Source organism: Enhydra lutris, unplaced genomic scaffold (assembly GCF_002288905.1).
Source record: "Enhydra lutris kenyoni isolate GAN:26980312 unplaced genomic scaffold, ASM228890v2 scaffoldscaffold37, whole genome shotgun sequence".
NCBI classification, from domain to species: Eukaryota; Metazoa; Chordata; class Mammalia; order Carnivora; family Mustelidae; genus Enhydra; species Enhydra lutris.
In genome coordinates, this window is record NW_019154121.1 from 21,038,490 (window position 1) to 21,052,363 (window position 13,874).

The window sequence follows — 13,874 nt, forward strand, 5'->3', positions numbered from 1 at the left end:
CCACTGAACTCAGTTCCACCCCCACGTGAGGCACACACTCCGATCTTACCTGTCGAATATGGTTTCTTGTTGATTCGGGACTTGACCTAACAGTTTAAAGGTCAGACCATTTTTGAAAAGGGTAAGAAGGGGACAGTGGGAGGAAGGAAAACTTACTTGACAATGTGGAAAGCTTTCCCAGGACAAATTCTGCCTGAGGTGGACACAGCTTTAAGTTGGGGGAAAGCCATGTACCCAGAAAAAAAATCTCCCCCGTGGCTGCAGGTGGCCTTTTCCAATTTTATAGGCAGGGACTTTGTCTGCTCCCTCTGGGTCTCTGGTATCAAGCACAGGGCCTGTGGAGAGTGACCCTTGTGAAAGGAATGGAAGCCAGAAGAGAGGACGGGAGGAAGGAAGCACTATGTTCCTCTTTCTTCCATCCTTCCGCCTTCTTTGGTGCCTAATCACACAGCATAGTCCAATATACAGCTCGCTGTGCACATCCTTTGCATGTAGCTGCTCATCAACAAACGTCCCCGGTTCATCTGCCAAGGATCATACAGTCTTGATTTTAGAAATGGAGGAGACTCCCAGCCACCGCTGCCTCCTGTTTGTTGGCTGGAGAACCTGGAACTCAGCCAGGTTAAGTGCCTTGCCCAAGGTCACACGGCCATTAGCGGCTGGGTGACAGTGGCTGACAGGGACAAGCCCAAGAATGAAGTCTGGGCCAATGGAGGTTGGGAGCCAGTCTGTCCAGGTTCAGTGGTGGCCCAGCCAAGGTGTTCATACACACGCTGAGAAAGATGGGTCCTGATGCTGTGGACTTGGTTTGTCTGTAAATTACCATGACCCTGGGAACAGAGAGCAGTGCTGATCACAGCTCTGTCTGGCAGGTGCTCTGACACTGCATCGGCAAAGGCAGCAGGATGCCCCTCACCCCCACTTGCACCCTACAGGAGCGTTCATTGCTGGATGAGGAATCCCATGCACATTGTAATGAAGCCTGGGGGTTCTGGTTCACTCCTGTAACATATATTTGGCTTTAAAAGGCCAGATGTTGGGGTGAGCACCCTAAGCATCCTGAAAGCTGCCCCTCTGGCTCCAGAGTCCCAGGGGTACCCCCAGCTCTCACAGGTGGCCTCTGGCCTCTCCCTCTGCTCCCCTTCACCTCTGTACCATTCTTGCTGCCCTAAGGAGCCTGTGTCTCTCAGCCTGTGGGCCTTTGCTTGTGCCAGCCTCCCTGCCTAGAATGACCTTTCCCTCCCCCTTATACACTACCACCCTATCTGTACTTCTGTGCTCAGTTCAAGTTCTTGTTCCTCCTAGAAGCTTCCAGACCACTCCACCTCCAAAGTGCTGTAGCCATGAAGGAAGAGGTTACTGCTTCAGATGCTGCCTTGCAGGGGTTGGGGAGAGGGGGTCCCCTCCACATCACTCCCCATCTTGCAGCACCCTGCTGTGCTAACCCTTAGCCACACCTCGTGGAAGCCAGGGGCAAGGGAGCCCAAGGGATGCAAGCCTTAGCAGTCAGCTCTCCTGTGCTGGAGAAGGGCAGAGAGTGAGCGCCGATGGGGTGGTAGTGGAGCAGGCAAACGAGAACACGGCCTCACGGTGGCTGTTTGCCTGTTCTCACTAACGAGGAAGGACTACACTAAGTGCTCACTGGACCTCACGCCCCTCAGGATCACTGGGTCGCCTGCTCGTCTGTGCTGGCTTTCCCAGCCCCTCCTGCCAAATGCCCTCTGTGCTTCCTGTCCTTGTGACACCAGAAAACACTCCCTTTTCAGACACTCCCATTGCAAAACGACTCCCCCCACCATGAGTCTTGTGCATGGGTTCTACATGGTCCCCTCATCACGGCCTCTCAATGCAGAGCACTTTTGTAGCCTGTGCTCACCCAGCGTTCTCCTCTGAGCAGCCACACTGTGACCTCAAAGTACCCTTTACTGCCCCTCATCAAGAAAACTGGAAGGGGAGTCCCAGAAAAGCTCCTGCTCAGGGAACCTGGGTGGCTCAGATGGTTAAGCGTCTGCCTTCAGCTCAGATCATGATCTCAGGGTCTTGGCATCAAGTCCCATGTAGAGCTCCCAGCTTAACAGGGAGCCTGCTTCTCCCTCTGCCCCTGCTCGTGCTGGCTCTCTCTCTCAATAAAATCTCTCTTTTTTAAGATTTTATTTATTTATTTGGCAGAGAGAGACACGGTGAGAGAGGGAACACAAACGGGGGTAGTGGGAGAAGGAGAAGCAGGCTTCCCGCTGAGCAGGGAGCCAGATGTGGGGCTCGATCCCAGGACCGAGGGATCAGGGATCATGACCTGAGCTGAAGGCAGATACTTAACAACTGAACCACCCAGGTGCCCCTCAGTAAAATCTTTTTTTTTTTTTTTAAAGATTTTATTTATTTATCGGAGAGAGAGAGCATGCATGCATGAGCAGGCAGAGTGGCAGACAGAGGCTGAGAGAGAAACAGGCTCCCTGCGATGCCGGACTCGATCCCAGGACCCTGGAATCATGACCTGAGCCAAAGGCAGCGGCTTAACCGACTGAGCCACCCAAGCGTCCCTCAATAAAATCTTTTAATAATAATAACAGTGATAGTCGTCTTCACCTCTCACGCAGGATCCCACAGTTTGCAAGGTGCCTTCATACACATTTGACAGATGGAGCAGCTTAGACTGCAGGCTAAAGAAATTGTCTGAGATTGTACAGCTTGAAGGAGGCAGCATAGAGGCTGGAAGTCAGACCATCAGACCCTGGTTGCCGACTGTGGTGACAAAGAGCTTTCTGGCCTCTCTAAATTGGTCGTGGAGGCCAAGGTTCATTAGCTGAGCTCTCAGCCCTGCTACATCACCGTCCCGAGTTAGTGGTGCTCGATGGCATTTTAATGGGAGCCAAATAAGTCTTCCTGTTGGCATTCTCAGGCAGCTGGAGTTTTTGTGTTTTATGGTAATTAAACACCATCATCTTTCATATCTGACAATCTTTAGGGCCCAATGAACGATCACAGTGCACGGCGGGTCACCGTGAACTCCAGAGCAAGGAGACCTCGGGGCGCCTGTCAGCAGTTTCGCGGCGCTGACTGTGGGCACCCAGCCTGGCACCCTCGCGTGGAGCCATGGCTGGCCTTAGATCGCAGGGCTGTTGACACATTAAAATTCTTTGCCTGAGCCAAAACCTTGGAAGTTTGTATCTTTTCTCATGAGTGTGCTCTTATAAAAAGAATAATGACCCATTCGGCTGGAGCCTCTCTAGCAGGCAGGCATCCTGCCGTCAGCCCCAGCCCGGCTTGTGGTCTGTCTTGCCTGGCTCACCCTCCACCGGCCCCCAGAAATCTTCCTCAAACCCTAGTGATCACAGCACTCTCTTGCTTACAGCCCACCGGGGACCCTCTCACCCTCCCGGGAAAGGCCAAGTTCTTTCAGGGGCACTGCAGACAACCGCCCCCGCCCCGCACCCCAGGCCTGCCTTCGGTGTATCCTCTCATGCTGCTGCCACCTCACCCGGCCATCCCACTGCTCATCCACATGCATCGTGGGCCACAGGCTCTCTCTTAGGCTTCCAGACCCCTCCCACCTGCCCGCTAGACACAGGCAGCAAGGTGTTTCTCCCAAAGCCACCCCAGCCCCAGCAGTCGGTCTGGCGGCTGCCTCCATGCTCCCCGGAGCTCCAGCAGGGCTGTAGCGAAGGCTAACGGGGATCTTTGGAGCCACCGTTTGTGGGGAGCTCGCTGTGTGACAGGCATCGACATCAGCGCTTCACCTGAGTCCGCTCACTTCCTTTGTACACAGCAGGGGTTAACGGTGTGGGTCCGGGAACCAGTCAGCTCTGGTTTCGAATTCCGGCTCCATCACTCAGCGGTGGTGTAATCTCAGGCAAACGGCTTACCACGCGGGTGCCTCAGTTTCCTCCTCTACAACATGGGGAATGATACTAGTACCTTCGTTGTAGGGGCATCTTAAGGATTAAATAATTCGAATGCTGAGACCCAGTCATGTAGTAAGTACTCAGTAAATGTTAACAACTGCAATTCCATCATCATTGCCATTTTGGTAGTCTCCGAGTGTCTTCTTTTTTACTGGACGGCGAGCAGCTCAAAGTCAGGGACCATCTTTGTTTCAGCTCTGGATCGCCACGTTTCCCGTCTACAGTAGCCCTTCTTCCTCTTCTTCCTTTTATTACTGTTACTATTATATATTCATTTTACCCATGAGGAATTAGGGGCTCTGAGAAGTTAAGGGACTTGCACTAAATCATGTGGCTGGTCAGAGCCAAAGCCAGGGTGGAGCCTGGGTCTGGGAGACGGCTGAGCTCTGCTCTTACCCATCAGCGTGCCTCTGGACGTGGGCCATTTGGCCAAGGCTGGGACTCATCCTCATCTTAAAACTCATCCAGTCTCTGCACACAGCAGAGAGCTGCTTAGTGTTGCTGATGGACTGAACGACCTCAAGAGCCTTCTCCCTAGCGATACGCCTGAACCCAGGTCAGAGCAGCACCTTGGTTTGCTCTGACATGCTTCTCTGATGCTAGGACGGACCCTTTGAAGACGTGGCGCCCCCATGTGTCTGATTTTGGGTCGGGCTGCAGTCACTCTCCTCACTTCTGATCTGCATGTCAAAGGCGCCTTCCTGAGACCAGGGCTCCTGGAAGTCAGTGGGCCATCCGGAGGGGGACTGGGCTGCAATAAAAGAGTGGTGCTTTTGTGTGAAATGTTTTCTTGCTCTTTTTCTTTCAAGGTTCTTTGCCTTGGAACCCCTGTTGCAAATGCTGTAGAGTGATTATCATGGGGATGATTCAGCACTTTACAGTTCATTCATTCAGCATGCCTTTATCATAACTGTGGAATTAATAGTTACCAGTGCTTAGCATTACTGTATTCCAGGCGCTGTGCTAATGAGCACCTTACATCCATGATCTCATTTACTTCTCATAACAACCCCAGAAGGTAGGTAGTATCTCCAGTTCGTGGTAAGAAAACTGAAGCTTCAGAGAGGTCAAGTAACTTGATCAAAGTGACACCGCTTATAAGTGACAAAGCCAAAACTTGAACTTGGGGCTGCCTGACATCAAAGCCTGGTCTCATTCTATTACCTACTGTGGGAAAAGCATTCTGAAGCAGGCTTCTGATGATCTCGGTTCAGGGAGATGCTCCTGGAGGCTTCAGTGTTCACGCTTTTTGCTCATATAAAATGGAAAAAAAAATGTCTGAGGTGTTGGAGGGAAGGAGCAACTGCAGATATATCTGAGAACTTGTAGGAAGCAAAACTTCTTGCTGGAAAACCAGGCTTGCAAACCTCAGATAAGCAAGTGGCCTTTACTAAGAGTGTGTGCAGCAGAACAGTAAAAATGACTCATATCTGGGCTCGATTCAGAGATATACTTGGAGGCTCTATCTGTGAAAAGAGGGTGTAAATTGGAATTTACAGCACAGCTTTGCAAATGTACCGATGCCTCTACTCACAGGTAGCAAGAGAGAAGCCATTGCTCGTGCCAGCAGGAAGTGCACCCAGTTAATCTGCTCTTGTCTCCCCCACGTTCTGTAAAGATTGATGAGGGATACAGAGATGCATGGCACGTGGTCGCTTCCCTCAGGGAGCAGTGGAAGCCCAAGTACTTGGCACTTCAGCAAGAGCTCTAGCTTTTCATCTGCCAGAGAGTGGCAATGGAGGAATGTGTACCCCCTTTCACTGACCAAGGGCCAGGGAGGTGAAGTGAGTTACCAGAGGCCACATAACCAGTTTGTGGCGACCAGTAGAAAGTTGGGCCTCTCTTGGGCCATCTGTATGCCGTTCACCACTGCGTTCCTGACACCTGGGTTACCAGGACTGACACTTAGGAAATGCTGAATGAGTGAACTAGTTCTGAGTTTCCCTCTCAAGATAGGAGTCCATATTGGAGAGGGGGAGGGGAAAAAAGAAGGACCCTCTATGTCTGTCCCCTAGCCTCCCTTTCAGCCTTAGGGGCAGAGGGGACTCCATTCAGACCAGAGGAGACAGTGGCTCTTAGGAAGATCATGTCTCTTTTTTGGGGTTGTGAGTCCCAAAAAATGGAGTTTTTCCTATGGGAACCTGGGAAACCTCAAAGTCCCTTTTCCTAGCATTCTCAGCATGGAAGGGGTGAGGGAAGGGGGGAAAACAAAGGGCCCAGCTGAAGCACCCAGGTGAGTCAGTAAAGGACTGCATAGGCCCAAGCTCCAGAGAGTCTGGGTTGATCTGCTCACTAGGTTTGTTCTCTTGGATAGACTGTCCAAGCCATTCACAAGAGCCGTTTACTCAATAAACCTACAGTGAGTACCTGGTCAGTTGTAGGACCTGTGATCGCCAGCACAGAGGGAATAGGGATTTTATACCCACCAGAAGAGGCAAGATGGGGATATAAGTATGCCAGCTGTGAGGGAGAAGGAAAAGGTGAGTGGTCCAGGTTACCTACCGTTAGCACTCAATGGAGGGAAAAAGAACTTTGGGGAGGGTAGATCAAGGAAGGCTTTCTGGAGAAAGTGTTATCTGAGCTGAGCTTCAGAAAATAGAGGATTCGGACCAGGACATTTCTTATCTTCACAGGAGAATTTCCTTTTAGAAGTTAGTTTTTTAGATATATGACTAGTGGCCTTCCCATTAAAATCTCATTATTTCAGGACCCTCGGCAGTGATATTCTAAAGACTTACCAAGCCAGAGCCTGGCATGTCCCACTTAGTCCCAAAGCAGAGGTCTGTAGGCTTGCAGGCCAACCTGTCCTGACCCTGACCTCAGATGCTTGCTGTCTGTACTGGGGAGGGGGGTAGGGCCTGCCTTCGGCCATGGACTGAGACAATTCAACTGGTGTCTGTGTTTTATACAAAGGCATCATGGTTTGGTAGCCAGAATTCAGGCTTTGGATTAGTAAGGACCACTTCCTAGTTCTGCAGACCTCAGCATCCTTATCTATAAAGTGGGACTGATAATAATGCTGCTTTCTGGGGGTTGTAGTGAGCATTTGAACAGTTAAGGCTGTGAAAGGACACTTAGTACAATGTATGGGCCCCAACTATCAATATCAGTTAGGTAAACCTGCCACGGAGAGGTTGACTCCTGGTGGGGGGTGTGGAGTGAGGGCTAGGTCACCCCTCTCTGCTGGCCTGCTGATAAGCATTGGACAATAGTGGTCCGGTCCCTCTCACTGCTTCGGTGCCCTGGCTGGCAGCCAGCAGCCTGAAAGGCCAAGGGTAGGAGGGACACTCGGCCAGCCCAGGAGGCTGCTTCTGCTGCTGGATTCTGTCCCAGATTCCAAATGTCTCCATTAAAGTGCTGCTAGAGGACAGCTGGACAAAACAAATGACCCTGCTATTCTCGCCTTCTCCCTGGTCCAAGGCTGAATGCTCTCTGCCTGTTTTGGCTCTCCTGCTCTCTTTTCTCCCCTCCCATTAGGGTTCACCCCTGCTGGCACAGCAGGCCTCATTTTCAGAAGGTACCACTCACATTCCTGGGGCCCGTCCTCATTGGAAATGAGGTTCTAGCCCCTGCATCGCTGCAGCAGTCCTCTTTGCCTCTGGGAGAAAGGCGTGGTGGGAGGGCAGGGGTGGGGGAGGAAGGTGATGAGAGGTAGGACTGGGAAGATAGGTGTGGGTCAAATTCTGAAGGGCTTGTTGGACCCTGTGTGGGCTGTATCCTAAAATCTGTTTTTCATCTCTAAATCTCATCATAATAATACCTATTGTTCCAAGTAGCTGAAGGGAGTAAATAAAAGATTTATCTTAACTCCCTTGTCTGTAAAGTGGGGAGAAAAACAGTATCTGCTCTGCACTGGGTCCATGAGGATCAGCTCAATTTAAACATGTAGAGAGCTCAGAATGGCGCCGGGCACACAGTAAGTTCTCAATAAATGTTAATGGTAGTTTTTAATAACCCCCAGGTGGTTTTTAATTGCGCTCACTCCCTTGACTCAAAGTTCACCTCCTCCCCCCTCCCCAGGCCATCAGTGACGGCTTAGCCACCACGATAGCCCCCACACACCCCCGCCATAGGCCCCTTCGGGCTTTATGTGTTCTCTGATTTATCACCACCTCCATAAACGATATATTTCACTTATCTTGTTTGTTTCATTTACTATGTACCATTATATAGAGTTAGCGTTTCTCAATTTTTAGCGTCCATTGGAATCACCCGGAGTTTGTGAAAGGAGATCGGTGGGGCCCACCCAGCTGTTCATGATTCAGTAAGCCTAGGGCAGGGCCCGAGACGTCTCACTTCTAACAAATTCCCGGGTGGTGTCAGAGCTGCTGGTCCCGGACCACACTTTGAAAAACGCTGTCCTAGAAGTATCAAAGAAATAGTGCGGAGACGGCAGAGGCTAGTTGTTTCATCTTGTTTATTGTGTCTCTCTTTTCCAATTTAAGTTTCGCCGGGGATGGGATTGTGTCCGTTTTGTTCGTCGATGTGTCCCTAGCACCGAAAATAGTAGGAGCTCAGTAAGGGTCTGTCGAGAAGCCCACCATCTCCCGACCTCATGGACACGCACTGCCCGCCGCGCCCGTTGCTGCTCGCTGTTCCCGCGTGGCCCCGGGGGCCCGGCCCGGGCTCTGCGCCCTGCTGACCGCGCGTGTTTGTGCCTAGATCACCCTGGCGGCCTGCAGAACCACCCTCGGCTCCGGACGCCGCCGCCGCCGCTCTCGCACGCCCACACCCCCAACCAGCACCACGCGGCCTCCATCAACTCCCTGAACCGGGGCAACTTCACTCCGAGGAGCAACCCCAGCCCGGCGCCCACGGACCCCTCGCTCTCGGGAGAGCCCCCAGCCGGCGGCGTCCAGGAGCCGGCCCACGCCCAGGACAACTGGCTGCTCAACAGCAACATCCCCCTGGAGACCAGGTGCGGGGCTGGGGGGCGGATGGGGCGAGCCACAGGGGCAGCAGGGCCCTTGGTATGTGGGGGGGGGTCCCCCACCTCCCTGGCCTGGGTGGCTGGGGGCGAGGCGCTGCTCGGAGAGGAGGCTCTGGCTGGCTGGGAGAAGGGGGGAGGGCGGCGGGGGAGGGGCGTGAGGCAGGAAGAGCCGGCGCTGGGGAATCCAACAGCCCTGAGGTCCGGGCTGGCCTGAGGAGGGTATGAGCAGTCTGGGCCCTTTCCTGGTCTGTGCAGTGGGGGTGCTGCTCGCTGGAGGGGCTGTTGTAAACGTGGTTGGGAGCTGAGTGTGTAAAGGTGGCAGACAGCAGGCCCTTGGTCAGTGTTTGATGGTGGCTCACACCTCTGCCTTTCCCTACTGTGGTCTGATCACCCAGTGCCTGGCCTGGGGCATGCCTGGCCTGTGGTGGGCGCTCCAGGAATGCTTCCTCTCCTGTCCACTCCTCCCCTCTCCTCCCATGGACTTACCCCTTTACACCCCAAACCCTGTAATTCCTAATACCGACACATCATCAACTAACTTTGGGTTACAAGAGCTTTCATACTTGAGATATGATGTCATTCTCATCGCTTCACGAAGAAGGCGGTATCGTGATTTGTGATCCTATTTGGGAGTTTCAGAGGCTGAGAATCAGAGAGGGTCAGGGACTAGCCCAGGTTATATGGACAGTGGATGTGTGGCTAGGATGTGAACCCAGGTCGGGAGACTCATGGGCAGCGCTATTTCCCACACCACAACCACCTTCCCCAGGTCTTCCCGGCCGGGTCCCTCTGCCTCCACCTTCTTCCAGCCTCAGAGTGCTTCCATCATGGGTTGTCGTCAGGGTCAGCTCCGTTGCTGTCCTTCTTCCCTCTGGTGAGCCACTGTTTTCCCAAATGGAAATGAGTTGTTTTCTTTGTAAATATTTATAAAGGCATACGCACTCGATAGAGAAAATGCAGAAAGCTATAAGGATAACAAGCAGATTCGCCCATAATCCCACCACTTTGAGAGGAGCACTGCTGTCTGGGGGACAGAGCATTTCCCTACATTCTCCAAAGCTGAAGTGCCCCGGACTGGCGGGATTAGAACCTCCTCCCCTTCTACCCTGCCTCTCAGAGTCGTGGGGAAACCTAGATTTTATTCTCTCAAACCCCTCTTCTTGATCCGTGGGGAGGACAGACACCATCCCACATTCAAAGACAAGCAATCAATGTATACATGGAAAGTGTGCCCATCTGACTGTACCTGGCACATCGCTGTGATAGTTGCACATCAAGTGGGTGGGATCCAGTGAGGAGAGAGAGTCAACATCCTTTTGTGCCGTCTTGTGTTTTACTCCTCTGGAATCGTTTTTCCAGAAGCAGAATTTCTCAGAGATACAGTCCAGCTTCCCTCACCCCCAGTCTCTTAATTCATATTGTTTCTGTTGACATCCCTTAAAATCAGGCGCAAGTTGTCCTCCTTTGCCTCCTTCGCTGTCCTCCGTGAGGGCGTTCCATACCTGTGTGTCATACCCACCCCCCACCAGGCAGCTTAATCAGGGCTCCGTTATTTCCCGGTCGCTTACTGAATGACTGTATGGGGTGAGAGAAGCCAGCAGATAATCAATGGTTCTGAGTCTCCGCATGGAGCCCAGTAGCCCCTGCCTCTGCTTGAATGTTCATTTTTCTCACCTAGGAGCAAAGTAGGTGGTTCTCCGGGTTTTTCAAGGGAGAGGAAGATAGAGGCTGAGCAGCAGGGGCGTTTTTCCTGATGGCTAGTGTGAGGTGCTGGGGTGGTCCCAGCTGACCTCTCTTGATTCACCAGCCAGCCAACACCTGCCTTTCTGACCTTTTGTCCTCACCCATCCATTGTACAGGCCACAGGCAACTTTTGTTTCCTTGGCCCTTACACTTTATCACCCAAGCGATAATCGTTCTACAAAACACTTAGGAAAAAAAGAAAAGAAAATCACGTATGTCTACCACCAAATGGGAACCATTGTTAACATGCTGGCATATATATATGCTCATCTATACTGTTGTATATAAGTCTGTATAGATATGATTATATACATACTTAATGTTCCATATGTGTATGTCTATAGGCGTATATGTCTATGTGTATCTATCAGTCTTCCCCCAGATGCCCATTCCTTTCATGCTCCTATGCCCTTGCATGTGCTCTCCTACAGCTCTCTGCCAGAGCTGCCCTCCTCCTCACTTCTGGCTCTTGCAAAGTCTGACCTGTTCTTAAAGACCCAGATGAAATGTTGGAGGTGGGCCTTCTCTGTTACCCCAGAGTTCTTTGTACCTAAAGATGGTTTAAAACTGGGAGAGGTGCCTGGTACAATGGATGACACAATCAGAATTGTGGACCTTAACTCTGACCTTTACTGGTCGATGGCACAAAACCAGCAAGGTTTAAGAGAGATCAGTGTCACATCATGATGGCAGATGGAATCACAGGTAATTTTGACCAGCGTGGTGAGGTAAGGAAGAGAACAGACTTTAGGGTCAGGGGACCTGGATTTTTGTCTTGGCTTTAACACTTACTGGCCCAGCAAGTCCGTTTACAGCCCTGAACCTTGATTTCCCTATGCAATGTGGGATAAGAATTCATGCCTCTCAGACTGGGAGGAAGTGAATGAAATTATCAGGTAAGAAACATACAGCATAGCGCCTGGCATGAAAAAACATACTATAAAAATGATTTCCCATTTTTTTATACATATCCGCTTCCCATATCAACCCTGTGAAGAAAAAAGTCACAAAAAATATTTACTGAGCTCCTGCTCACCAGAGGGGTTGAGAGGAAATAGTAGGTTTTATCTTCACTCTGGAGAAAGAAGTTTGGCCCTGATGTTCTGAGGACACAAGTGATGTTCCTTTCGCTGAAGCCAGTTGTCATACCACAGGTTTGGGGGGGGGACCCACCCTGCGCTCCAGCCCCCACCCCATTGCTCACTGGCTGTGGACCTAGACCTGGTATTTCTTCCTCTCTGAAAAGGAGAAAATACCCGTAACTCTGTGTTCTGATTATCTGTTCTGCATAACAAATGCCTGTCGAACTTGGTAGCTTAAAAAAACCCACCAGTTGATTTTACTTAGAAGCATGAGGCAGGAGCTCCAGAAGGGCCAGCTGGGTCCTTCTCCCCGTAGGGTTGGGGAGTCAGTCAGCGGCGTCAGCTGGTGGCTCCTCAGGTGGCGTCACTCAGGTGCTGGAGCCTTGCAGAAGACGGCTGGGTGGCTGGGCTCCGTGGCCACTCACCCTCTACCGTGATCTCAAGGCCTCTAAACCCAGTCTTCCCAGTGGGGCGTGGACTTCCTGCTTCGCAGCTTGGAGCTCTGTGGCCCTGAGACAGAAGCCCGTGATCTACTCAAAGTCTTGGCCTGGAAGTGCATAGTGTTTCTTCTGCCCCCGTTCTGTTGGCTGAAGCAGTCCTAGGTCAGCCAGCTCTGAGGAGAGGGACACCAGGCCCGCTTCTCAAAGGGAGAAACGCCCAAGGATTTTCAGCTGCTTCTAACCCACCCTCGTGCCTCCTGAGGCTCTCGTAGCGATTCTATACCATCCTGTCTGAAAATGTCTTGGCACACAGTAAATGCTCAAGTGCTTACCATGTAGTGCTTGTCCTTCAGCAAATACTGAGTGCCTACTGTGTGCCCAGCAGGCAGTACATGTAAGAGGACAGACTCTTGCGGTGGGACAGATGCCATGATGGAGGTACATGCCGTGAAGCAGTTTTAATTGTTTCTGGATCTTCAGCAGGCAACCCGGCTTGCCACTTGATGGGTGCTGGAAAAATACTATCTCGGGCTAAAAGAATGAATGATGGAACAAATGAATGAAAAGCTATGAGTAACGTGAGTGGGCCAAAGGGACAACTTCCTAGTGGCCTGGTGCTATGGACTGACAGCAAGCAGAAGTTCCCAGGTGGAGCTGGGAAGAAGGGCAAGAGGGCAGCACAGCCTCAGCAAAGGCCAAGAAGCCCAAGAGAGCAGGGCCAAGTTGAGGTGGTTGTCGTCAACAGCTATTATCAAGCCCCATGAGGATGGGGACCGCCCCCCCATGCCAGAGAAACAGTCACAGGCTCCTTTCTAATTATCAAACTCAGTCCGTGTAGAGAGTCAAAAATGAATAGCTGAGCAAATAGCGTAACAGCTGGCAGAATAACCAGGAGGGGGTAGATTTCATGCTGGGAGCAAAGAACAGCAGGCAGAAGGACTAGTGAGGGAGGACTTGTTCAACCCACTGCTCCTGGCCCTCTCCTCGGGTAACTGAGTCCCCTGGGGGAGACCAGGCCTCCCTGTGCTTCCTACAGCTGGGCTCCCATTTGCTCTGAGGCCTGCAGGTGCATCTGTGGTCCATTTTGGTGGGATCTGTGTGTTCAGGGTCCACTAAACCCTGGTCTACTTCTTCACACTCTGCAGCATCAAATGCTTAATTGATTTCATAGGGATTGTCTGATTAATAACCTGTCAGCCTCCTGTCAGATGAAGGGGAAGCCAGGGCACAAGGCTTCCAGACCCCTGCTCCAGCTCATCAGAGCCCAAGCCTGGTTTGGGAGCCTGAGGCCAGTTTTGTGGTCATGCTTAATTTGGGGAATAGCCCTGCCCACCCATCAGGGATGGGAGGCCATCCTGGTAGTCTCCACCCAAGCTTGGTGTAGTTTCCAGAATAACACACAGTACCTTCTAGTGGACCAGGCCAACTCCTGAGCATTGCAGGAAACTGGGATGGACAGCTGTCCCCATCATCTGGTGATTCAGTCACAGGCATGCAGAAAACACAGCCACTGTCCTATGAGAAGCTCATGGTTTTGTAAGGAAGGCAGACCCTTCCTTACAAAGTGATTGAATGAATGAGTGAAGGTGGCACTCTGGGTAATGCTGTGACTTGCAGGGTGGGGGCAGGGTACTCTGAGCAGAGAGGAGCTGTGGCTCCCTGTGCATGGGAGCATCAAGGAACAATCATAGCGAGCATGCCATAGAGCCCTTACTGGGGCTCCTTAGAGGGAAGGTCATCAAAGACTGAGCACCCAGGATTTTTTATTGGGGGCTGG

The 13,874-nt window shown here is 51.8% G+C and overlaps 1 protein-coding gene across 1 annotated transcript in view; it reads left to right on the forward strand.

Annotated features, from left to right (window-relative positions):
• Window positions 1-13,874, forward strand: part of LOC111154485 (teneurin transmembrane protein 4) — a 373,890-nt gene that overhangs the window by 142,022 nt on the left and 217,994 nt on the right. Inside the window, exon 3 of the mRNA XM_022514097.1 lies at window positions 8,565-8,820. Coding sequence (XP_022369805.1) covers window positions 8,565-8,820 — 256 coding nt within the window. The remainder of the gene's footprint in view (window positions 1-8,564; window positions 8,821-13,874) is intronic.